The sequence below is a fragment of the Malaya genurostris genome, chromosome 2, assembly GCF_030247185.1.
Source record: "Malaya genurostris strain Urasoe2022 chromosome 2, Malgen_1.1, whole genome shotgun sequence".
Lineage (NCBI taxonomy): Eukaryota > Metazoa > Arthropoda > Insecta > Diptera > Culicidae > Malaya > Malaya genurostris.
The window spans coordinates 207,528,623-207,556,374 of NC_080571.1; the positions used below are offsets into that span (position 1 = coordinate 207,528,623).

The window sequence follows — 27,752 nt, forward strand, 5'->3', positions numbered from 1 at the left end:
TGCCATTCGATTCTTTAAATGAAGTTGATTTAGGCGATATAACTGAAAATAAAATGATCTACCTACAAGATCAACTTTTTCAAATGATCATCCGAATGAATTCGACTTCATCACTTTTTGAAGCATTTCAAATCGGGTGGCAATTTGCAAATAATATTATAATGAATTTAAAATTTAACAGTGATTATTTGAATATTTTAAATTGGAATGCTCGATCTTTGAACTCGAGTGAAGATGAACTTTATAATTTTCTCAAAGTTCACAAAACTCATATTGCCATTGTGACAGAAACTTTTCTTAAACCAAATGTCAAATTGAAAAGTAATCCACATTATGTGGTTTATCGATTTGACAGGTTTACTGGAATGGGTGGTGGAGTTGCCATTTTTGTCCAACGGCAAATTAAACAGAATTTTACCTTCTTTCAATACTAACGTTATTGAAAGCTTGGGAATCGAAGTTGAAACCATTCATGGAATTTATTTCATCCCTGGAGCATATTTGCCTTTCCAATGCACCGGCGAACAATTAAATTTCTTTAAAGGCGATTTGCAAAAACTCGCAAGATATCGAGCGAAATTTTTCCTAATAGGGGGCTTATATGCTAAGCATGTCCAGTGGAATTGTAGGCAAAATAACAGTAATGGTAAAATACTTCATAATCAACTCTCAGCTGGTTACTTCACAGTTCTTTATCCCAGTAATCCGTCTTGTTTCTCTTCCGTGAAAACCCCGGTTCTAACAGATCAAAGTCACATTTGTAGTAAACCGATTGCACATGCTGACTTTGACACAGATCATCTTCCTGTAACATTCAGACTTTCCAACGAAGCTTTAATTAATCCAATTAGTTCTATATTCAACTATCATAGAGCTAATTGGTTGGATTACAGATCTCACATTGAAAATCATGTGGATCATGAAACTATTTTAGAAAATTCTGCGGACATCGACACAGCAATTGATAATTTGAATCATTACATTATAGAAGCTAGAAATCATTCAGTTCCCAAAGCTCAAACTAAATTAAATTCTACTATCATCGATGACAATCTTCAACGTTCTCGTGATCCTGCTATGAAAAACATAGTTAAGGATTTACAAAAAGAAATTAAACATAGATTTACTCTTTTGCGAAATGAAAATTTCGCTAAAGAAGTTGAACAAATTAAACCATATTCTAAACCTTTCTGGAAACTTTCTAAGGTTCTTAAGAAACCTCAAAACTCAATTCCTGCTCTCAAGGAAGGAAATCAAATACTTCTTACAAATGGTGAAAAAGCTCAAAAACTAGCCTAGCAGTTCGAGAGTGTCCACAATTTTAATTTAAACGTTGTGAGTCCTATTGAAAATGAAGTCTCACTGAAATATGATCATATTTCAACCCAAGTGTTATCACACGATGACATTATTGAGACGAATTTTGATGAAATTAAATTAATTATTAGGAAACTCAAAAACATGAAGGCTCCTGGTAATGATGGAATTTTTAATATTCTTATTAAAAATCTTCCCGATGTTGCCTTGAGACTCCTGGTTAAAATTTTCAACAAGTGTTTTTCATTAGCTTACTTCCCAAAAAGATGGAAAAACGCTAAAGTTATTCCTATCCTCAAACCTGATAAAAACCCAGCAGAAACATCAAGTTATCGACCAATTAGCTTACTTTCTTCTATCAGTAAACTTTTTGAAAAAATTATCTTGCTGAGAATGATGTCTCATATAAATGAGAATTCAATTTTTGTACCAGAGCAGTTTGGATTTCGTCATGAACATTCAACTACTTATCAACTTGTCAGAGTAACGAACATGATAAAAGCAAATAAATCTTCTGGGTTATCCATGTTTGGTACAAAGGTTTAATAGCAAAAATGTTTGATTTCCAGTTACCTATTTATTTGATCAAAATGATTCAAAATTATTTAACTGATCGTACTCTTCAGGTTAGCTATCAGAATTGTAAATCTGAATTTCGAGCGTAGCTCCAATCTTGTATAATATTTTCACTTCTGATCTTCCAAGTCTACCCGTTGGTTGTCAGAAATCGTTATTCTGTGACGACACAAGTCTGTTAGCCACAGGTAGAAATCTAAGAGTGATCTGCAGTCACCTACAAAGAAGTTTAAATATTTTCAGTGATTATCTGTCAAAATGGAAAATGAAACCAAATGCACTAAAAACGCAATTAATTATCTTTCCTCATAAGCCAAGAGCTTCTTTTCTTAAACCAAACAATAATCACATTCTCAAATTGAATGGCTTGGAATTGACATGGTCTGATTAAGCTAAATACTTAGGTTTAACGTATGACAAACAACTCACTTTCAAGGATCATATTGAAGGAATCCAGACAAAGTGTAATAAATATATTAAATGTTTATATCCTCTTATAAACAGAAATTCTAAGCTCTGTCTAAAAACAAATTGTTAATTTATAAACAAATTTTCAGACCAGCCATGCTTTATGCAGTACCAATTTGGTCAAGTTGTTGTTCCTCCAGGAAGAAAACGCTTCAAAGGATTCAAAATAAAATTCTGAAAATGATTTTGAAGCGTTCTCCCTGGTTTAGTACAAATTAGTTACACAGACTCACAAATATAGAACCATTAGATGTAATGTCACATAATATTATAAGCAAATTCCGACAAAAATGGATGAAATCTTCAATTGAATCGATTCGCTCTCTGTATTAGTTAGTAAGTTATTATATAAGTTCCTTTTCCCCATTACACAATACAAGTAGGTTTAGAAATTTCCCTACACAAAAATCTCAGAATTGCGGAAGCAAATGATGTCCTCATGGTAAAAACCAAATCATGTATATATATATATATATATATATATATATATATATATATATATATATATATATATATATATATATATATATATATATATATATATATATATATATATATATATATATATATATATATATATATATATATATATATATATAATAGGGCTGAAAAGTCACCACCCAATTTAAATCTTAATAATTTAATTTTAACTTCTATTCCAATAAATAGTTATTAAAAAAAACTCAGCATTCACATTCTAGAAAACTTCAAATTTGTCTTAGTTTTGGATATCATACTACTGAAAATTTGATCATAAATTGCTGAACATATTACCGATGGTAAGGAGAAGAAATTCTTATACAGGGTAAATTTTGAAAAGACGCCCCATAGTAAACTAAGTCGTATTCACGACAAAATGCGATTTGTCGGTTACGTCACTTATACCATTATATCTCCAGAACCGGAAGTGCCAGTCATATGATCTTCGATCTCGATACACAACACACTTCAGAAGAGTGAAGTTTGGCTTATTGCAATGCTTCAATTAATACTTTATTATATCAAAATTGATTGTAAAGTTTTGCCAGCTCGAATTGTTATTAAAACCTAGAGAGCTTTTATTGGAACAGAATCAATAGCCGACTATTGGTTCAATAATACCAAATCATAATTTCCGGTTGGATTGCTTCAATGGTCGATATCTATCTATTGTATAGCAAGAAATGTGACAACGGAAAAAATAACAGTCCACATAAAAATGTAAATATTTTGCAAACATTCCGAACAATGTATGATAAGCAAGACTACACGCATTATTCATACAACATACTGATAAAAAGGATTGTTCAAAGCAAGCCATTTGTCGTCGGGTTCCTTTCCCTAATTACCCTACCTCTCGCTCCTGCATGTCTTCTCAGTCATCACGGAAAGGTGCGCGAATCATTTCGATATTAATAGGACGATTTCTCAGCTCAGCTCCACTTTTCTTATGTTTATTCGTGGCAATCATCGCGGAGTCACTGTTGTACAGAAAAAATATGCCTGGAATGCGATTTTGTGCCGGCTGGCACCTGGACCTGACGAGGTGATGATGCCTTCGTTGTCAGTCGGTCTTTTGTCTGGCACCATGGCGACCACGGATTGATGCGGGAGATAAACGACAAATTTACATGCATATGCTCATTTTAATATATCTATATTTGCTCAAATGTTCATATTTCCATTGTTAGGTGCGGACCTGCAATTAAAATTCCATACGCGATAATTGCGATAGATTGCGGTAATGCAGAGTACCTTCATTTGATGGATCCGCCGAGCCGTGTCTACACTGCACTGGAGCAATGTGTCGTAAAAATTTATTGGAAATCGGTACGACTTCGGTGACAACTTGTTGATACCCGCGACTCACCCACGGAACGCGCAAAACCTTGTACTGCAGGAATCGAAAGTTTATAGGTGTTCTCTCCAATCAGCTGATTTCAGCAATTTATTAACCACGCCGAACTATTTTCTATTCTAATGATTCCATAAAAGTTGATCGTTTGACCAGGAATTTCCCCCCCAGAACGTAACTAAAACTTTCCGTTTTCATTTTCGTCCAAGGGTTACGATGGGTGAGGTGCCGCGACTAATGAACTGTTGAATGTTGTCACAGGCAATGTACATTGTCACAATTGCGGAAAACACTAACGAGTCAACACATTTGATCTACATTGAATCGAACGTGTGGGGAATTCTACCCTAGAACTCTGAGACGAGGTCTGTGAATGTGTCACTTCAATTAACCTCAACATTGTACGTAACAATGGAATTGTAAAATTCCACCGCCCGTTCCCATAGACCACCACCACGTGGAATCACTAGCAATATAAATCCTACCATGTCCGGTGGTATTTCTCTGCCTCACCCTTCATCCAGGTAGGCAGGTAGACAAGCAGAGGCAGACGACTTCGTTATGAATGGCGACAAATTGATCCCACGACAGTGGAAACTTTGAAGGCGCCAAATCGTGATCTTACTTTTCTTCCGAATTTGCCATGATGAATGTTTTCGAAGAAATGGATGAAACCTAATACGATGTGGTTCAGCCCTTTTGTGTAAGCGTTCGGCGTAGGAACTATGATTGGATTATTCTCATCTTGGATGTGGGTATAAAGGTCGGACAAACAGCAAATTGTCAGATGATAGTAGCGCCGGATCGCAGTTTTGTCTGCTATATGAGTTGGGAATTCTACTTCCCAAGCATGATGACACACAACTCTGAGATGAAAAATCAAAGATTTGATAGAACGTCCATTTTCTTTTATTTGAGATCGTTTTTAATTTCATTAATCAAGCACCCACAAAGTTTATTTTTCAAGTTACCTTTGATATTTGATATATGAAGATAAGAAGACTGTATGATCGGTTCATTATAAAAAAATTTTATGCCAAGAGCCAAACTATTGAGACCTTATTTTAGTGCCTAACCATTTCAACGATTAGGTATAAAACTACTCCTTATATGATAACCGAACCCAGTTTCGAAACTAGTTTCATCGTCATTAAACGGAAATGTGACTCAGATTCGAACCTGATTCTTATATCGAGTTTGCTCGCACACCCGTTGCTAAGTGCGCATTCAACACAGTTTCGGGAAAAGTGTTTGTTTGAGAAAACTACCCTTGAGATTCTGTTCATCTGAGCAATAAATGTATGTCGACATACATTTATTGCTCAGATGTACAGAATCTGTTTAAAAGCTTTTGACCTTTCGCTATAGAAACATAATAGAATAGCTGAAAAAACCGACCTCGAACGGAGCCTAGGAGACCCATAGTGTTATATACTATTTGACTCGGCTCAACGAGATCGGAAAATATATGTGTGTCACTTTTCAAAGACTTGTTTACCGCTCAAATTTACCAGATAAAAATAAACCGATTTAAACACGTCATTAAAAATACCTCACTGAAAAATCAACAAAATATGGGTGATAAAGAACTAGTGAAACAATTGCGGGAAAAGCCTGTATTTTATGGCAATTTATTAATTTTAGTTGTTTGACGTAAAGCCGCCATAACTAAGTTCAGTTTTTGCAATGACTGAGCGGAAACAGATATTGAAGAAGCCAAATGAATGAAAAACTGACAGAAAAAGATGAATTTTTGGAAAAAGATAAGCTGCATTCCGTGCATACGCGCTACCATTTCGCCACTCTGAATCTTGTTTCAGTCACTCTAAAACGCCAGTCAGACACGATGTCCAGCCAGCGACTGGCACTATTAAAGAAGGTGACAAGCGATTATAAATACACTCTCTTACTCAATGCTTGATCGGAGAAATAGGTATAAAGCGAAAAGACTAGTGTTTGATGGACAGAGAAGATGTTTGGATATAAGGTATCGGTCGGGTAACGGCCAGGATGTGGACCATGCTCGATGTACGCGCTATTGTGTCTGACTGGCGTTTTAGAGTGACTAAAACAAGGTTCAGAGTGGCGAAATGGTAGCGCGTATGCACGGAATGTATAAGAACGCAGGTTCGAGTCCTGTCTCTGAGTGTATCTTTTTCCAAAAATTCATCTTTTTCTGACAGTTTTTCATTCATTTGGCTTCTCCAATATAACTGTTCGGCTGAAAAGTTCGTATCGTTTAATAGAAACACACATTTTTTGCCAAAATTCGTTTTTATTATTCAACATAATTGCCATCAGAGGCGATACAGCGATTATAGCGATCTTCCAACTTTTCGATACCATTTTTGTAGTACGATTTGTCCTTTGCCTCAAAATAGGTCTCAGTTTCAGCGATTACTTCTTCATTGCTTCTAAATTTTTTACCAGCGAGCATTCTCTTGAGGTCTGAGAACAGGAAAAAGTCACTGGGGGCCAAATCTGGAGAATACGGTGGATGAGGAAGCAATTCGAAGCCCTATTCGTTCAATTTCAGCATGGTTTTCATCGACTTGTGACATTGTGATTGTGAGCTCACGCGGCACCCATTTTGCACAAAGCTTTCTCATATCCAAATATTTGTGAATAATGTGTCCAACACGTTCCTTTGATATCTTTAGGGTGTCAGCTATCTCGATCAACTTCACTTTACAGTCATTGAAAATCATTTTGTGGATTTTTTTCACGTTTTCATCGGTAACAGCCTCTTTTGGACGTCCACAGCGTTCATCGTCTTTGGTGCTCATATGACCAGTACGAAATTTTGCAAACCACTTACGAATTGTTGCTTCGCCCGGTGCAGAGTCTGGATAACACTCATCAAGCCATTTTTTGGTATCGGCGGCACTTTTTTTCATCAAAAAGTAGTGTTTCATCAACACACGAAATTCCTTTTTTTCCATTTTTTTCACAATAACAAAAGTAGCTTCACTCAAAATGCAATATCTCACAAACTAATAATCAGACAGCTGTCAAATTTATACACGTATCTTCTGAAGTTCTGAAAATGGTATGGATTTAATTTTAGTGGCGCCCTCTCATAGAAACGATACGAACTTTTCAGCCGATCTGTTATGTTTCCGCTCAGTCATTGTAAAAACTGTAATTTAAGTTAAGGCTGATAAGGGAAACAAAGTGGTAATTATGGACAAAGAAGATTATGACAATCTGATAACCCAAAAAATCAATGACGGCCCTTATAGGAAACAAAGAGCCGACCCCCTTCCAGATATAATTAAAAAAGTAGATAAAACTCTTCATGAATTCAACCCAAACTTCGATATCAATCTCAGTAGTCTCAAAGTTTCTAACCCCTCTTTATCCAAAATAAAAGGACTACCAAAGGTTCATAAACCTGGTAACGAAATAAGGGAAATCATTTCTTCAGTAGGGGCCCCAACTCAAAAAATCTCCAAATGGCTAGTAAAAGAATTCCAATCTATGCCAAAAAAATTCTTCAGTAAATCAGTTCCTAACACACAGGTATTCGCTACTCAACTTCAGAATTCAGGTGAAATCGAAGATTACGAAATGATGGTATCTTCCGATGTATCAATCAATCTGTTGGAAGATTGGTTACTTCAACAAAATAGTAGTAGTTTATGGAAATGCAAAGTACGGTCTTATCTTAATCTAACCCGGCTTTGCATGGATGTAAATTATTTCAAATTCAGAGGGGAATTTTATAAACAATTACAAGGGGCACCAATGGGTAATCCACTCTCCCCGTTTTTATGTGAATTATTTATGGCAAACCTTGAAGAAGTTTTAAATAATCAGACATTATTACCTAATCGCTGGTGGAGAATAGATGATATATTTTGCATCATCAAACGCAACGATTTATCAAACTTCTTAGAAATAATTAATAATTTACACCAAAATATTAAATTCACCTATGAGGAAGAGAAAGACAACAACAATTAACCTTTCTTGGATATTCTTACTGTCCGGGAGGCAAAATCCTTAACTTTCGAAATATATAGGAAGCCAACCAATACGGACCGTGTCATACCAAATACTTCTAATCATTCCCATCAACACAAAATGGCAGCATTCCACCATATGATTCACATAATGCTATCCTTGCCCCTTAGAAAAGATGCTGCGATAAAAGAGAAAAACTTGGTTTTCGAAATTGGAAAGTTCAATGGTTATCCTGAGCATACAATTCAAATCATCTTCGATAAAAAATTAAGACTGTTGAAAAAACAATTACTTACAACTTTGCCCCCCCCCCCCCCTTCTGAAAATTTTAAAAGAATATCGGTGGACTTCAATCGAAACATTTCACACCCACTAAAATCAAAAGTAAAAAAATTTGGTTTAGATTTAGTGTTCAGCAGTATGAACTACCAATTGAAAACTCTACTAGGTTCTACAAAAGATCCTACAGAGAATTTGAAAAAGTCTGGGGTATACAAAATCTCGTGTCCTCATTGCGATAAAATATACATCGGACGAACAAAGAGAACACTAGACATTCGTTTCAAGGAACATATCTCAGAAATAGCGAAAGCATCCAAAGAATTGGAAAAGGGACTACCACATCACTTCAAGTCAAAAGTAGCAGAACATGCCTTTTTTGAAGATCATGAACTCACTACTAATGACATAAAAATCTTAAGACGAATTTCCAATCCATGGAAATTAGATTCAGCAGAAAGTTTAGAAATATTCAAAAACAACTCCATATCTTTATTAACCCGAGACCAAGGCAATAGATCTTCTTGGCTTTTCTAGTTACTACCCATATTCAAGATAAAAACAAACATAGAAAACACTTAACCCTTCCAGTTTTCTGTTACCTGTTTTTACCTTTTCAATTTTTTTGTTCCTTTTGTGGTTTACCTATTTACGTTTCTATAAAAGGAACTTCACTGCAGCATTCTTTCAATAAACTTATAAAACCAATACACTGAAGAAAGATGTAAATAGCATTCCGAAATACATATCTGTATTATAACGTTTGATACACTTTCGGAAAAATAGTGACTGTGACAATAGTGACTTTATGAGAGTGCAATGACGTGATTTAGTGGAATTCAACGGTACAACAACAGTACTATTAGTGAATGATTCTAATATTTTGGAGCAGAAAAATGTACATGTTATCGCTTTAATTTTTGAGTTATATACAAAACATGTGAAAAAAAATGAAAAATTCATATACATATATTTATAAATTCATCGATTTTTTAAGGTTTTCTTTTGATACTGCAAATTTTTTTTTATTTTAAAGATATTTTATTCAGGTCTATTTGCGTACAAGCTTGTCAAGATGTTCGCAATATTGATTGTAGTGGCGCATTATTCGATTGATTGGGCTATATTTTGCATAATTTGTTCTAGTGTTTCTTTCTAAAAATAATTTCCTGGTTCGTAATTGACGGCTAGGTGTATAAAAATTTAATTGCGATAATATAGGTGATTGAATGCGTTGAGAAATAATATCGCTGATAAAATAAAGCATTGCAAGGTCGCGGCGTTCTTTAAGTGTTCTAATATTGATGAGCATGCAGAGTGCTTCATATGATGGTAGAGGAAATGCTGTCCAGTTTAATTTACGAAGTGCATATAAAAGAAATTGTTTTTGAATAGATTCGATGCGTTCTTCGTGAATAATATTGCATGGATTCCATACTAGGCTGCAATATTCCGAAATAGGTCTGACATATGTAGTGTATAATAATTTTATTGTGTATTGGTCCTGAAAGTTATGACTGAAGCGTTTAATAAAGCCCAATAAAGTGAGCTTGGAGTCTAAGATTACGCCTAAATCTCGTACAATTTTACATTTTTCTACAAGTTGGTTTCCTAGATGTATGTTTATAGATATAGTTTCATTTTTCCTGCTGAAAGTTATTGAGTTACATTTTTTTACATTGAGTTGGAGTAGACTTTTGCAGCACCAAATGTGGAATAGATTGATTTCGTTCTGGAATATTACAACGTCGCTGATATTTTTAATTTCCATGAAAAGTTTCATGTCGTCTGCATATATAAGCACTTTCAGATTGTTGAGTATGAAGGAAATGTCGTTTATATGTAAAATGAAAAGGAGAGGCCCTAAGTGAAAACCCTGAGGTACGCCAGAAGTTACATTAATTGGTTCAGACAGTATGTTTTGGAAGCGGACTACCTGTACACGATTCGTTACATAAGAAGGTATGATTTGAGCCATTCCAGAAGAGTATGTTTTATGCCATATTTTTGTAGTTTGTGTAGAAGTAATGGTATGTCAATACGGTCGAAGGCTTTGCTAAAGTCAGTGTAAAGAGTTTCTACGTAGTTGCCAGCGTCCATTGCATTTAGAGTGAATGTCATGAATTCTAAGAGATTTGTTGTAGTTGAGCGGCCTTTAAAAAGCCATGTTGTTTGTTTGTTATTACATTTTTAAGTTGATGAAAAAGTATTTCGTTTACAATTTTTTCAAATTTTGGAATGCATGAGATAATGGCTATTCCACGGTAGTTCCGAATGTTAGATTTTGCACCAGATTTAAATATTGATACAAGAAAGGAGGATTTCCATGCTTTAGGAAAAGTACGTTTATTAAGTGATAAGTTAGAAAGTAGTTGTAGTGGTAGTGTAAGTTCTTCAGCAAGATTTGTTAGGAATATTGGTGGTATACTGTCAGGTCCGGGTCCTTTTGAAGCGTCTAAGTTTTCCAGTGCTGTCGAAATGTCATGTTCTGATAGATAGTTTACAGAGATGGAGTTGGAAAATTCAGGTATGAAAGAGAAGTATTCACGATCACGGTCAGTTTCTGAATAAGATGTAAATACTTTTTGAAAAAAAATCGCAAATTGATTACAGATTTCTGTACTATTGTTCCCTACATGTTCGTCGAGGTGCATATGAGATGGAAAATTGTTGCTTTTTAGTTTAGTTTTTGTGTAGTTAAAAAAGTTCTTAGGACAAGCCTTTATTTCGTTTTCAATTTTGCGGTTATATTCTTCATGTGCTGTGTTAATGGCTATTTTGAGTTGATTGCATAGGTTTAAGTAATTTTGAAGATGAGCGTCACTTTTTTCTTGTTTGTAAGTTTTGTGTGCTTTTTGTTTTCTATTTTTCAAATGTTTTAGTTGTGAATTGAACCATACAGGTAATTTGCTGTTATGAATATTTCTATAGGGGATACGTTGGATGGTTTCGTTGAAGGGGGCGCTTCACTGTTTTTAGTGACTGTCGCAGGTGTACTGGGGTTGCTTGGGGTTGGTGTGAAGGAAGCACCGTTGTCCTTTGGGTTAGTTGTCTCCTTGTCCAGTTTATCACATGGTTTACCGTAGTGAACAGCTTTTTGACAATATTTACATGTGGCCATCTGATTGTCATAGGTAACAAGTGATTTGCACGGGATTCTTGAATCCTGATCCAATGTCACATAAGAAGGTATAGGCCTCCTCAAGCGCATGCGTAACAAACGTATGCCATTTAGAATACCGGGGAAAAATTTTTCCACTTTTCTTTTTCGACAGAGAGAATCTCTTCGTATTGGGACATAGTTTTGCGAATATAAGGATCGATGACGCTTGAGGGAAAATCATGCACACACACTTCTATTGCACTATCTTCCATATATACTGGAATGTTGTACTTGATATTTTCATGCTCCACATAGTGCACATTTTTATTGTCTTTACCAAATTGAATTGCATCCAACTCTTTATAGAACTAGATGTAAACAACATTATTGGTCTTATTACATTGAAGTAAATGCACACGTTTAATGTCAAGATACATTTGCTCCTTAAGCAAACCTTCAAGTTCTCGTATCGAAAGTCGAATTTCGCACTGTCTGAAGTCAACAACAATTGTATTCTTTCGTGTCGGCGGTAGCTTTTGTTCGTTTGGTTTACTCATTTCGAGGTCGTTCTATTGTTCACTACACAATACTGTACTTGGATTCTTCTGTCTCAAACGTAAGCGGTTTTGTTTTATCGACTGACTTGGATGAGATGAGAAAGCGAACTGATACTGCAAAAATGGTTGTTGGGCGAAAATTGTAGCTGGTATCACTAGCAATCGAATGATGTGTAAAAATATATAGGTCATCGCTTTGAAATTCGATTTATTGCGATCATTGTAAAAAGTCTCACCTTTTCTCAAGTCATCTATCTACAGTTTTCATTATAACTTTGGGTAGATAACCCTATTTTTCGGGTTTTTTCAGTGGTACCTTTCCAATGGAGAAACAAATTTCGAAAATCGGTAGACTAACAACAAAGTTATAGCTCGGTAAAGTTGAAGTGTTCAATATTTTATATGCGACGTTTATGCCAAAGGAGAGAAAATCGGAAAGCAGATAGGGCATATTGGGCGCGTGAAAAAACCTGGAACGGGAAAAATCATATTTTCATTAGTTTTCCTTTACCAATCGTCTCCTACAACATTTTTGAATCAAGCTACGAACTTCACAAAATTCGATGGTGTACAAATTATTGAGATTCATTGAAGTCACAGCAGAGCTATGACAGCTCGAAGTTACCGTTCCAACTTTTTTTCAGACTTGGTATTTGGAGTGATAGAAATTTTGCATGTTTCCATGAGAAGAGCAACCAATGATACACCAATGGAAACAATTTCAATAATGGTTAGTTCAGGAACTTTCTTTGCATTCACTTTCACAATTATCGCAAATGTATGCAATTTCTTTTTTATTTCTAAAAGCGACGATCGCTTCACTTCTATTTCTTTGGAAAAGAATAGAGAATTATCGCTCTTTCATAAAGCACTTTAATTCTTTTATGTTTCTAGAACAACTAGCTCATTTGAACCGTTCGCAAATGGATAGCCCATCTCTTCCACCGAGATTATTTTATCGTGTCACAAATGTAAGCTATTAAACCGAATATTATTGGATTGTGATGGAAACGGCGAACGTCTCGACGAGCGACCTTTCATCGTATTCGGTATTCGGTCGCTGTTTACACCACAGAACCGGTGAACCGGCAAACAGACAGACTACTGTACCACCACCGACTGCATCACCGATCAAACCGTGTGTGGGAGAGTCATCATTGTGCGATTACAGCGCGTTACCCACGTGCTTTCAAGATTTGTTTTACACTCGTACTGTTGCCCGAAAGTACCATACACATTTATCGGTACAAGTGGAGATGATGATGATGATGATGATGATGCTGATGCGCGGTGCAGCACCAAACAAGCGAAAACTAACTGTCATGACTGAAACGTGGGATCAATAGAGTCGATCAACAAAGTTGAGCACGTTGTACACAACTTCCATAGTACCACTTCATCATCGAGGATGTCTATTAGAATTCATCGCCCTTGCCGCAGTACCCATGTTTTCTCATATCAAGGTGTTAAAATACTGTAATTAGACTACCTTATAGCGACAGCTCGATTACGAATCCTCGATTGGTTGAGCAGCGAACGGGAACGGATAAACCATACGCCTTTGGACCGCCGCTGTACCGCTCGTCCACTACCACCACTTCCAACTTCCATCTTCACTACCACGGCGCGATTTGTTTGTAAGCAAATAAGCGCTCAAGTCAGTAATAAACCTCCTTTTTTTCGGGGAGGGTACCACGTTATGGATGAAGCAGCAATTAAATAACCGCCAACAGTCGCTTCTCGGTAAAACTTGCGGTGGGTGGGAAGTTACAATGCTAAGCTAATAAGCGTTCGGAGAGATTGCTTGCCTCACTCGGTTACTGTGGTTACAGATCGGGCCGGAGGAGTGGTCACGGGAACTCACGCCGTGATACGCATGTAAACAACATCTTCACTTGGTTATTGTCACCCGATGACGTGATAATTTCATGCATGAACCCGGTCCGGATTCCTTGAACGAATCCGATTTGATCATTGGATTAGATGGTTGCTAGTTCAAATCCGTATTTAATTGAATATGAAATGGGGTTTACTGGTTTCAATAATTTTATAATGTAAATCATCCCTTGATTACTTGTTATTACACCATTCCTGATAGAACACTTTTGTTTCTGTTTCGCTTTCCAGATGAATCTGACAATGAAGCTGCTGATTCTCTTCTCTTTTCTACTGATTTATTCATCCGGCCATCGGATACAACTGTCGGACTCCATTCTGGACATCATCAACACCCGGCATGTGGAACGGGTCCTGGCGGAGCGCAGGATGAACGCTTCGCGGGATGGCAAACGATACCTGGTGCAGAACGAGCTGATGGATGAGGACGCTACGGAGGATGGTACCGGTGATCTGTACCAGACGCCCGAGGTAGCGATCGATTTCGACTTCAACGGACGGCGGCAGTCTGCATTGGTAACACCGGCATTCAATGAGAGCGGCGGCGGTGGCGTTGGCGGCGGAGGTGGTGGTGGTGGTGGTGGTAACAGTTTTCAGTATCAGCCCTCGGCGGGATCCTCCCCGAATGCGGATATTTTGGCTGATTTACAAGCATACCGGGGGGACAAGTTGCTTAAATCCAGCAAGAATGCACTGGTGGTGACGCGGAAGGAGTACTTGAAGAAGGATTGGTGCAAAACCGAACCACTGGTACAGCGAATCCGGGAGGAGGGATGCCTCAGCCGAACGATCATCAATCGCTTTTGTTACGGACAGTGCAATTCGTTCTACATTCCAAAGTCGCCGAGGCGTAGGCGGCATGGTGGCGGTGGATCTAATGCGGCAGGTCGAAACGGTCATCACGGAGGTCACCATCACGGCGGAGGCCGACGGGAGGTGGACTTGGATTTCGAAGATGAGGATTTGACGGGGCCAGCGTTTCGCTCGTGTGCTTTCTGTAAGCCGAAAAAGTTTACCTGGATCACGGTGACGCTGCGGTGCCCCTCGCTGGTGCCACAACTGCGCCGGAAGCGCATCCAACGCATCAAGCAGTGCAAATGCATTGCCGAGCCATTGAATTAGAGTTGTTGTTATTATTATTATCATTATTTTTATTACTACTATTATTAGTGTTGTTGCTGAGGATGGTACGTGAAAGTGGAATGCATATGCGGTTTTGTTTTGCGAGTGGGATGTTTGAGGTGCGCGAAAGTGACAGTCTAAAGCCGTGGGATTAAGAGTAGGTTTTATTTTGTTTTTTTTTAGGTTTTTAGTTCTGTTTAATAGCCTTGTTTCGTTTTAAGATTTGAGATATCATTGAGCTCTTGTGTACTTTGTTAGTTGGATCATGAAACACTGGGAACAATGAACGGTTCGGAACGGACACGGAAATACTTTTGACAGTACGTTGATTTGAAATATGTGTCAATATTCATTTTTGATACACGGCACATACTTGCAAGTTTGAGCAGCATTGTAGTTTTCATTAACTGCACTTCGAATTACGGCTCGTAACATGAATTGGCATGTACATTTCAGGCAAAACCGCATAACTCTGAAAATTCGCATAAAAAAGTCGCATAAAAAACCGCATAAACCTTAGTGTATACTAAATTGCGGGCGTTCAAGCGTTAAAATCGAAACTTGGCCGAGATATTGCGCTTAGAAAACAAATAACAATTGTCGAAAGCTTGTTTCTAAATTTTATCACCTGAGCAATCTTCATCTTCGCTTACAAAAACTTACACAGAAAAAAATTATGAATTTTACAGTTGACATAATTCTACAAACGATACAATTCATAACTACTTAATTTGTCAAATTATGTAATATTCCATTCGTACAGAATTTTACAAGCGCCTAGTGTTATTTGCACTCGGTTACCAATTGCCGCTTTTTGGATCAATTATTCATTAGGCAGATATGTGCTTCTGTGGCTCAGTCGATTAACTGGAGTGCTTTGTGATCTAATGTTTCTCGGTTCAAGTCGCGCTGTTGCTATCAATTTTTTGTTGTTTATTTCATTCGATTTCAAGTCATATAATTGTCAAATCACACAATTTTACATGTTCTTGAATATAAATTTGTGTAAAATATGACGCTCGATTTATGTGCATCTTATAAGATGTAAACTCACAACAACTTTTGGAACTGTGTAAACTTCTAAATACTTCGAATTGGAACTAGTACCGGATTTTTCGATATAACTTGACAAAGGCAAACAAAGTTGGCTTTAAAAATGTTATAATCATAGAAGACTAATAATAAATTTTTTTTCTAGAATTAGAGCTTCGGTCGCGAAGTTATATGTAGATAAGTGCCTTCAGGCTCGAAATATCACTGCGGGGAGGAAAAAAAAATGCACTACAGTTTATTCAACATGGAAAAAATCAACAATTTGATTCTTCTATGAATTCAAAATAGATCCTAAAGAACTATCTGATATACTTACTTCCAGTTCTGGTGTCAGTATTTAAGCAATGCCTCATTCTCGAAAACTAATATCTTAAAATTAGCCGAAAATGGTCATTTACATTTAGACGCTGAAAACAATCGGAAATATTGTGTGTAAATGATATTTAAACGCTTGATTAATATATAACAAGTGTTTTTTATATGAAAAAACTCATGTTATCTTCAAACTACTGATTTTGAGAAATATAAAAAATGATCAGATTTTTTTTTCAGTGAAATTGTTTTCGAGTCAAGATCAAAGTTGAAACAAAAAGAAAAAAACGCATCACTTATAATCTTTCTTGTTGTTTGATCAATGAAAACCAGAGCTTGAAATTGTCACGCATTCTCAATGAAAGAATCCAATCCAACAGCCTCATGTTCAATATTTTACTGTCTCATTCGCAAATGACCGACACCAGAACAAACGAAGAGAGACGAAGCATTTTTTTTCTCATTGAAAATAAGAGAGATTAAAATTGCCAACGTCACTCTTTCCTTTATGACAAGACGAACCCAAACTAACGTCAGCAGAATTTCAGTTCTTATTCTTTCATCGCTGTATTGAAAATCTATGACGCTTGACTATAATATTGACTAGTCACAAAAATATGAAATATGGAGGTAATTACACTCCAGAACCTATTTGGAAACCAAAACTACTACAGATTCGAGTACCAGCAGGCAAAGGTCATTGTGAGACTTTTTTCTGTCATTTTTGATTCTCAAAGCTTCGGTTGAATATCGGCACTGCATGCTATGGGATTTTCACTGAAAGCCGCAAACGACTGAAAGGGCAAATGAAAGAAAGAACACAATTTTGAAACTACTGTTCCGCTTATGTCATTGACTGGACATGGATTTCGTTCTCATAGTTTGCCAGCGAAGCTAAGAGTGACATTAATGTCTCTTCATTTTCGTCTATTTTGAGTCAATGAAAATGACTTTCAATAGCTCTACTGAAAACAATTCACAAATTTGAAAATGTTGGCACTCGTGCGCACACAAACTGAGTGAATGCTCTTCTTCACAGTTCGAAAAAATCTTGTGATTTTAAATCTTATAACAAGCACATAAATGGAGCGTCGTATTTCTTACAAATTTACATTCAAGAACATGTAAACTTGTGTGATTTGAAAATTACATGACTTGAAATCGAAGGAAAAAAAAACGATAGCAATGGCGCGACTTGAACTGAGAAACATTGGATCACAGAGCATTCCAGTTAATTGGAGCCACTAGCTGTCGGATGAATAATTAATACATATAACCATACAGCAGCACTTGGTAGTCGAGTGCAAATTACACTCGGAGCTTGTAAAATTCTGTATGAACGGAATATTGCGTCATTTGACAAGTTAAGTAATTATGATTTGTATCGTTTATAGAATTATGTGATCTGTAAAATTCATCTTTTTATTTGCTGTAGATTTTTGAGCAATTTGTCCTAGTTTGGCACCGAAAGAACAGCTATTTTCAAGTTTTCTTTATCAAGATGTGCTTTTTTCCGCTTATAAGTGCAATCGATTTTTCTGAAAACAATTTAATTCAATTAGTATTGACATCTGTTTTGTTGATACGTCCCAATAATAGTGTAGAGCTACATAAAATCAACAATTATTGTAAAAAATCCAGCATCAATTCACGGCTTAGACCGAATCTATCAGCCACTTTAACCAAAAAGTGGCAATTTTCGCCGCAACGTAAAATGGTTCAGCCAGAGATCATCATTCCATAAAGTGGAATTAAATTTTCAGATTCAGATAGTTTCTTTCTACAATACCGAAACTTGAACCAAATTGATCAACGGAATCATTTAATTTTCTGCTCTTGAAGTTGGAAGTGCTGTTTTTGTTTTTGCGCGCAAAAATTTAACGATAGATAACAATCAATCAAAACCCGATTCCATGATGCAGATTTAACTAGTTCAGAACTATTTCTGGTGGTAGAGCTATCAAGTTCTGAGCAGTTCTTTGGAATGATTAGCATTGGAGAAAAATACAATGAAAAGTGGACAACGGTGGGGAACATTATTCAAAATCAGCCCGTCTAATGGCTCTAAATGTTATCTAAAGAATTACAATAATTACTTCTTTGAAATTGAAGGTAAAAATCATCAGCCTAATGCAAATCTAGAATAATTTGATTAGCTTTGTGCAGTTTTCGCAGTGCGGAATTCGCCCAAACGAATAAAAATAAAGCCAGCATTTGGCGTTGAAGAAAAATTCTCAAACGCTCGGGTAGGGATTTTCATCGAATTTATTTTTTCAAAAAATCATAACTCTTGATACCGTTGACCAATTTTCATGCGTCCAGTGTCAAAAAAAAAAAACAGATTTTCTTCTAGTCCATGCTGACTCGTACGGTACCGCAGCGGTGTAAAAACACCGGAGTTATTCCAGATCGCGTTGGGGTATGTCTGTTCTGCCGTTAGAAGTTTTTGATACATAAAATTTTATATAAGTATGGAATTAATAAGGAAATTGTATAAAATGTGTCCAATTCCGGTAAATCCGGATTGTGGTCCCATAGAATTGTGCTTGAAATTTGACATGGCATTTCATCTCAGGACTTTTCAAGTTGTTAAAAGACTTTCAAAACTAATTTGGGAACTCCAGTTCAGTTGATCTGCATATATTCGAGATTTTGATGTAAATTCAAAGTACTTTCCACTTAGAGCTGTTTGATCAACTGCCTTTTGCCACCTTTATAACATACTTCTAACAGCAGAACAGACATACCCCAACGCGATTTGGAATAACTCCGGTGTTTTTGGACCGCTGCGGTTCCGTATGAGTCAGCATGGACTACAAGAAAATCTGTTTTTTTAACACTGGACGCATCGAAAATGATAAACGGTATCAAGAGTTATGATTTTTTGAAAAAATAAATTCGTAGAAAATCCTACCCGAGCGTTTGAGTGTTAATATCGCAGTTAAATCCACAATGCGGAATCCACTCTTCTGAAAGCCAGAAATGAGTCCAGTACAACATTTTGATAGTTTCTTTCGTCGAAATATTCAAATCCGTAATGAAAAAATCAAGAATGAGTGAACTGGAGTTCTTTTTAAATAATGTTACATACCAAATCATATTTACGGATGTCGGTAAAATTGTACTGATTTTCAAACAGCAGAACAGTCAGTCTGTTCGTTTTACTGAATTACTTGTAAAATTCATATCAACAATGAACTGTCAAAATTTACTGATTGGTTCATCACTTGATACCGAAGTTTGATGAGTTTTGCGAATAAATCGGAATAAATTTTGGAAATATTGAATATTAGAAAACTTTCTATTTGATTTGAATAATACAATTAATAAGAATCAGCGTGAAAAAAACTCAGATTTTTCTAATGGTAGTTTAGATTAATTAATGGTATTTACATGTGAGATAAAACTATATTGAATTATTTAGGACGTCGCATAAATGAGACATCCGGCAGAAGAAAGTTACGTTTAATGTGCTGTACGAGCCCTTCAACATAAACCGGAACTTTTTTCCGGCAAAAAAGCAGATGATATACTACGACGGAAACTTGCGTATCTTGCTAAAACGTGAGAAAACTTATGAAGGATTATAAATATACTTACTCAACAGATCCTTCACCTCTTCATCCCCGAGCAAGTCTAAAATATTGTCCATTATCCGGGCAAAATATTTTTAACTCACTGAAAACACCGATAATTTTTTTTCTAACAACAAAATGGCGCGATTCAACAGGTTTTCTTTTCACCGAAAGCGTTCAGTAAAAATCACTGAAGCTCAGCACTGTTTACATATTTTTCCGTGTTGATTTACTTACTACTGAAAATCGGAGCAATTTTTACTGAATAGTGTAGATGCGATGACGTTTCATTGTTTATAAAATACGTCAGTAAAAAAGATACTACTTTTCAGCAAAGTTATCGTGTGAATTACCGACAACTGGTGAATGTTTTACCGAAGTCGGTAAAATGGAATAAATTTACATTATTTTTTGTTGTAAAAATAAATTTTACATATCAAAACTGTAGAAAAAAACGTGCTTAATCCACCTATCAGTGAGATGATACCTTTTTTTTATCAATCCGCATGTGTTTTTTTCATGAATATTCTTCGGTTTTCATGACATTATTTTAATGACCGTCGTTTTAAGCTGCAATTTAACATTTTAATCACTCATTACTCTATCTAAAAAGGTTACAATCGATTAAACTTTTCATGATATGTCGAAGTGAGTTCCACTTTAGAATTTACGGTAATTTAAGGTACTTCCAGAGCCGGTATTCAGGAACCAGCATAAACCAAACCGATTCGTATGGCCATATGACGAATAAATTGCAATAGTTTTGAGTCCAACTTTGAAACTTTTCGGGATTATCATCTTCTATATCGGTTTGAATTTTAAAAATTCATCCTCCTGTAATTCCAGAATCGGAAGTCAGCATTGAATAAAATTAATTAATTTTGTGTGGGACTATAAGTTTATTTTAATTTGAATTTTTTCTGAAATTCGATTTGGCTTTATTTGAGAAAACGATTGAGCTTTGAGAAACGATTCGATACTGGAGCCGGAATTCAAAAATCGGTGTAGCCGAAGTCAGACAAATTCACCTGATTAGTTTACATTTGTTTCAATATGTTTGAAAATCAGTATAGACATCTTTGAGAAATCGTAGTACGAGTGAAATTGTTGAGTGCCTTCCGAATCGAAAACTGAATACCACTAAAACTGAAATAAGTTTATTTGGTTGTCGACTATTCAAATCAGCAAATCTTAGATGATTCTTAGATATCATTTGAATCTTAGATCGGTTCAGCCATCTACGAGGAAAATAAGTTACACAATTTTAATTTCGTTTCATATATCATCCTGTAGTTCCGGAACCAGAGGTCGGAACCAAACATAATGCAGGAATTTTGTTTGGGAGCATACGACTTTTCGTATAAATCTGAATTTGTAGAAAAGAAATTTTCCGAGAAAATTAGGTGAAATTATTTGTCACACACGCATTTGCTGATCTCGACGAACTGATTCGAATGGTATATGGTTGTTATGTTGTTCCAGCATTTATTGCTGTAAGTAGTTTAAAACAATATAATTATGAAATTGTTCAGAATTCGGAAGTACTGCCATCTTTCCAATATGTCATATTCGAACGATGTTGCCAAAAACGAACCGTGCTAAAATTGGTCCGAGGCAAAATGTCATGAAAAATAATGCTGTTCACAGTCTTTTTGGTACTTAGAAACTATTGTATGTAACAGTATAAAAAATCGTGTTTTACGTTGCTCCCAAGCCTTTCTTTGCCATACAGCGCTCAGAACTTCTACTGCTGGAATATGGGGGAAAAGTCGCTTACACAAAAAATTCGATATCTCCGTTAAAAATGGACGGATTTTAACAATCTATGGCTTGTTGGATAGCTATTACCGTGCGGAATCTACGTCTGAAAACATATTCTGTTTTCAAGGTCAATTGTGACAGATACTGTCAAAAAACTGAAAATTTTGACATAAAACTTCGTATAACTCAAAAAGTAAACATCCGATCTCAAAACCATTCAATAGCGTTCTGGGTGACGGGGAGACCTTTCATTCGCGACTAGTTTGATAAAAATCGGTCCAGCCATCTCTGAGATCTCGACCTCTTAGTTGACAACACACATACAGACACACACACATACACACACACACACACACAGACATTTGCTCAGTTCGTCGAGCTGAATCGATTGGTATATGACATTCGGCCCTCCGGGCCTCGGAAATTTTTTCGAAAGTTTGAGCGAATTCTATACCTATTTTTTATATATATAAAAAAAGGTAAAAACCGGACATCAAGTTTGATGTGTAGTTCTCTATTCGTTTCAATAGAAATGGAAGTAATCGAATTTTTCGTGGATGTACACAAATTAGCTGCGTGTAACGGAATGGTTGCTGGTTCGAGGAAGTTCTAGTAGAAAATGCATGCATTCGCGACCTTGGAAAATGTATACAAAAGAGAATGAATATTGGTAGAAACACATGCAAAACTTACCTTACCTAACAGCTATAGTCCTGGGGTGTCCTTTGCTGTATCAAGCATACGTCTTCACATAACTCGGTCCATGGCTGCTCGTCACCAGCCACTCAAGGCACGGATGCTTCTGAGATCACCCTCCACTTGATCGATCCACCTTGCTCGCTGCACTCCTCTTCTTCTTGTACCAGTCGGATTAGATTCAAGAACCATTTTCACTGGGCTGTCGTTCGACATCCTTATGACATGCCCAGCCCATCGTAGACGTCCGATTTTAGCTGTCCGTACGATAGGTGGTTCCCCTAGCAGCTGTTGCAATTCGTGATTCATACGCCGTCTCCACGTTCCGTCTTCCATCTGCACTCCGTCCTAGATGGTACTCAGTACCTTTCTTTCGAAAACACTGAGGGCGCGTTGGTCCTCTGCCAACATAGTCCAGGTCTCGTGGCGAAAGAGAACCACCGGTCTAATGAGCGTTTTGTAGATGGTCAATTTCGTGCGATGGCGTACTTTCTCGGTCGAAGGGTTTTTCTGAGTCCAAACTACGCACGATTACCTGTCTATGAATTTCTCTACTGGTATCATTATCGGCGGTCATCAATGAGCCCAAATACACGAACTCGTCAACCACTTCGATATCGCCACCGTCTATTAATATTCGTGGTGGAAGGCGTAGTGTTTCTTCTGTAGAGCCTCTTCCTCTCATGTATTTTGTTTTTGACGCATTTATGGCCAGTCCGATACGCCTAGCTTTAGTTTTCAGTCCGATGTAGGTTTCCGTCATCTTCTCAGCCGAAAAGTTGTACGGACTTTCGGAAGATCGTGCCACTCGTGTCGATCCTCGCTCTTCGCATCACACCTTGAAAGGGCAATATTCAACAAGATACAAGAGAGTCCATCATCTTGCCGTAGCCCTCTCCGAGATTCGAAGGGACTCGAAAGCGTCCCAGATACTCGGACGTAGCACATCACTATATCCATCGTTGCTTTGACCAATCGTCAGTTTATTCGGGAAACCGTATTCGTGCATTATCTGCCATAGCTGTTCTCGATCGATTGTGTCGTATGCCGCTTTGAAGTCAATGAATAGGTGATGCGTGGGTACGTTGTATTCACGACACTTCTGGAGTACTTGTCTTATCGCGAATATGTGATCCGTAGTGGCGCGGACTCTCGTAAATCCCGCTTGGACGACTGACAGTGCAAAAAGTACTCACTATTATTGGATTTATTTACTACCAAATATTATTTGTGATTCTCATATTATTTTCGAAGAAACATACAAAGTTTCAGAACTACGAACGAACGGTTGAACAGAACTAGTTCTTTCGGTAGAACTATCATGTTCTGAGCGGTTTTTTTTAAACGAACGGTTTTGCTCATCTCTAGTTGTTCTACAATTTCATTGTCAGTGATCAACAGTGAGTCTATCAATATTTGTGGTGAAAGGTATACTATTTCTACGTAAAAGCTTAATCTTTTCTCGAATTTCGTCTTCGATGAATTGATAGTCAGCTAGATGTTCCTGGTTTCGACCGTCTGTCCGGTGTATGATTCCATCATCATCTCAAAGTTACGTGTCTCAGTCAGTGCGGTAAAATTTCAGTTTCAATCGAATAATATCAGATAAAAATCAAATTTTTACGGCCACTGACCGTTAATATATCGATACAAATTCAATTTGCTGCCATTTTCAAGTGAAGCTCCCAGAATTCATCGTCAGTTGAATAATCATACCTAGTCATTTGAAGTTTTGCTTGCTCAGTTTCAAGTGCCAAATTCATTGTCTTCGCTGTTGGTAGTGAGCAAGTTCGGATGAATATAATTATAAATAGAGTGAAGTATTGAAAATGAAAACTGAAGGAGAAAATTATTAATTTATGTGTATTATGTAATTGATATTTCAGCTATCTGGTCTGTCTTTCATCTATTATCTTGAACCAATTCGAATGTTTACATAAACCTCATTTGAAGGCCGCTCTCACACTATTGAATAAGATATTTTGTTACTTCAAGACATCAACTGACGGTGGTTAAACTGAGCTTTGTTTTGAAGAGAATCGATTGAAGATCTGAATGCTGCCCGTTAGGTACGTCAACGAACGTTGTGTGTGTCAGAATCTGAAGTTTACTGCAGTAGAGAGATCGTCAATGTGTTTCACATTCGGTTTCAATTGAATTGAATGATTTTTTACTGCACTGCTCTCAGTATCAACTTCTTCCGAGAACCCAGTCATATCACACGAAATATTTTCATGATTTGCCATACTGAAGATACGAATGAAATTTCATATAAATCGCATGTTTAGAATTGCTTAAAATGCATAAAAAATTGAACGCTAGACCATATTCCGCTGAAACAGAAAGAACATATTAGAATTTCAATATTCCAGCAATTTTGTCTCATCCAAAAGTTCGCTGGAATGGAGCAAATGGCTGTTATCAAGTTGCACTTCATAGCGTTCGGTGCAGCTTCACAAAACATTCAAACATCTCATCGCGCAACATCGGTGCTGATTCATAGTCCACCGGAACAGAAGCTACTCCCAGGCACTCCCTCGTCTCGAATGAGCACCAAAATCAACACAACGCACAGATTTATCGGATTAGTGGCATCGAATGTCGCATTACAATAATCAATCGTTTGCCATTCGTTAGCGGATTATCTCTCCGAATTGGAGCTAGCGTAGCGTACATATGATAGCACGAATTTTGCCGCCATCTTATTGGCAAATATTTAATGCGCATGCAAACAGGTGCTAATCAATCGGTGAGTCACGCTCCAAAGTCGCAGCCGTCGCTCGGTTGTCTGCTGCGGAACGCCGAAAACTCGATAGGCAACCTGATTCCTGGCACCATTTTCATTCCGTCAACACTCCGTCGGATGGCTGGCAGCCTGCTCAAGGCGCACACGGCTAGCCCGAGGATGAGATAATGCCTTTGCCAGCCAGATGTGACAGTCACTCGCGTTATTGAATAAATTATAGACCCCCCCGATCAAGGGGTGTAAATTATTGAACACAGTTTATTTTTATATTGAGTTTTGAAATTTTCGGAAACAAAACACTCCGAACGCGCGCGAGGAAAGCTCCGGACACGCAACAAACGACGACCACGACCAGCAGACCAGCCCCCAAGGCTGAGAGGATATCTGCACAAGTGACTCATCCGTGCCGGTCGGCTCTACTCGAACAGGTTATGGACAATAATGACCATAGTCGCATGTGCTGGACTGGCGTTGCCAAAAAAAAAAACGAATGTTGTGAGGTTTTAAAAATTATCAATAAAAACCGTCGCTTACGGACAACTGCGCCGGTGTTGTGAATTAATTTTTGCACGCCCGACCTCACGACGCTTTTTGAGACTTTATGGCACTATCGCGCGGAGAACGATGAGTCAAACCACGGTAAAAGATGTCATCGCGGGTGGATTAGTTTGCGGGTGGTTCTGCTTCTTGTATGTACAACTTTGTATATGGAAGGTGTGATGGACAGCTGAGCTTGAGCTTCGCCTGCCGGCAGTCGCACTTTCACGGGGCGATTCACGTTTCAGGTTTAGTTCCATCGGATGTTCTAAAAATAATTTTGGTGTTATCGAAGCTATGCTAATTTTTGAGTCAACTCTTGTTCTACTAATTCATTGAGTTCGAATGCTTTCAGGACTGTTCCGACTGTTCATCCTACCCTTATTTTTTTTTTGGTTCGTTGATCCAATCTATTACACAAACAACCAAGCACGCGTGTTTTTGGGATCGTAGAGAAACCAGTAACACTCATGCGATCGTATCCACCTTCAATGATAAGAGATAACGTATTTATTATAAAATTGCCTGCGTGCGATCCCGTATAAAGTAGCAATAGGAAGATAGTCGAACATTATTTTTGTAAAAAGAGAAATCAAACAATGAAATAAAACAAAAACTTTTTCGAGCGAAAACTATAATCAATCACGAACACAAAAGCTGAGATTAACGAATACTTGGTGGCCATTAGAATAACCAATTTAACTGGTAGAACACATCCCGTCCATTAAAGGGACGGGATCCTTAGCTGGTAGGAACGAAAACGATGCTTTAAAATCATTCTCTTGTTTCTAAGCGTTAAACATAGGCATTTCATGTTGCACAATAATTTCCGCTGTGGACGGTCAGCTTCATGCATAACTAAAATTAATCGTTATTTATTAAACAAATGGAAAAGCTCTAAAACGAATGTTCCTATTAAAATGTAAATTTAAGCGAGGAGTGAATAGAGTTTACTCAGTTTGTAATTTATTTGTAATGATTTTAATTTCATTAAACCGTAGACCCTTTTTGAATGTAGCAACAAAACAACCAGTGGAGCATATTTTTAGTTCGTAAGCATACTTTGGTTGCTAGCCAAACCTGACCATAATTACAAATTACGAAAGGTGTGATCTATTAAAAATCGTAGACAATGACTAAGTTGATTTTGTAAAGAAAAAAAATTGTGCTTTGTAATCGTTCATGTACTTCTCTCCAAGCCAGTATATGCAAAAGAACGAGAACACAGGATTAGTAATGGAAAGAAAAAAAAAGTAGAATAAAAGCTCTCAGTACACAGAGAAAGTAAAAAACAAAAACAAATGGTCTTTCGATCGGCCTGGCCGACGTCATTAGACGGTTAATTGATTCTGATTTAATAGACGGTCTAAATGATTTCCAAATTGCTACCAGCTGCTTCCATTAAACCCGTGCTCGGATCTGGCATGTGCACGCCCCGATAATTGGGTAATATTTTTAATATCCTTCAAGTAGCTGACGACTAGTCCGAAATCCATCAATCCACCACTGAAATCGTCTACCATAAGGTTGTTCAGTTGTTTCTGCCCTTTAAGGTAAGTTGACGCATATAACCATTGTCGTATGACGAGCAATATGATTAACAAGACATACAAAAAAAGTACACGATCTCAAAACAAACACACACTTCGAAAAAAACCCTGTGATTTTACATCCTATTAGATGCACATAAAAGGAACGTCACAATTCACGTAAAATTTACATGGAAGAACATTTAATATTATACCTAAAAAATATGAAATAAAAAAAATACTGATTGCGACACCATCGCGATTTGAACCGAGAATCATTGGATCGCAAAGTATGTCTGTTAATCGACTGAGCCACAGAAGCACACATCTGCTTGGCTGGTAAAAGGTGCATTTTAATTCATACAGTCGCACCTGCTAGCAGAATGCAAGTAACAGTCGAAACCAGTAAAATTCAAACTAATCTA

The 27,752-nt window shown here is 37.0% G+C and overlaps 1 protein-coding gene across 1 annotated transcript in view; it reads left to right on the forward strand.

Moving 5' to 3' along the window:
* Positions 1–27,073, forward strand: part of LOC131427281 (uncharacterized) — a 120,218-nt gene extending 93,145 nt beyond the window's left edge. The window contains exon 2 of the mRNA XM_058590323.1: positions 14,228–27,073. Coding sequence (XP_058446306.1) covers positions 14,228–15,118 — 891 coding nt within the window. The 3' untranslated portion in view covers positions 15,119–27,073. The remainder of the gene's footprint in view (positions 1–14,227) is intronic.
* Positions 27,074–27,752: the final 679 nt, after the last annotated feature.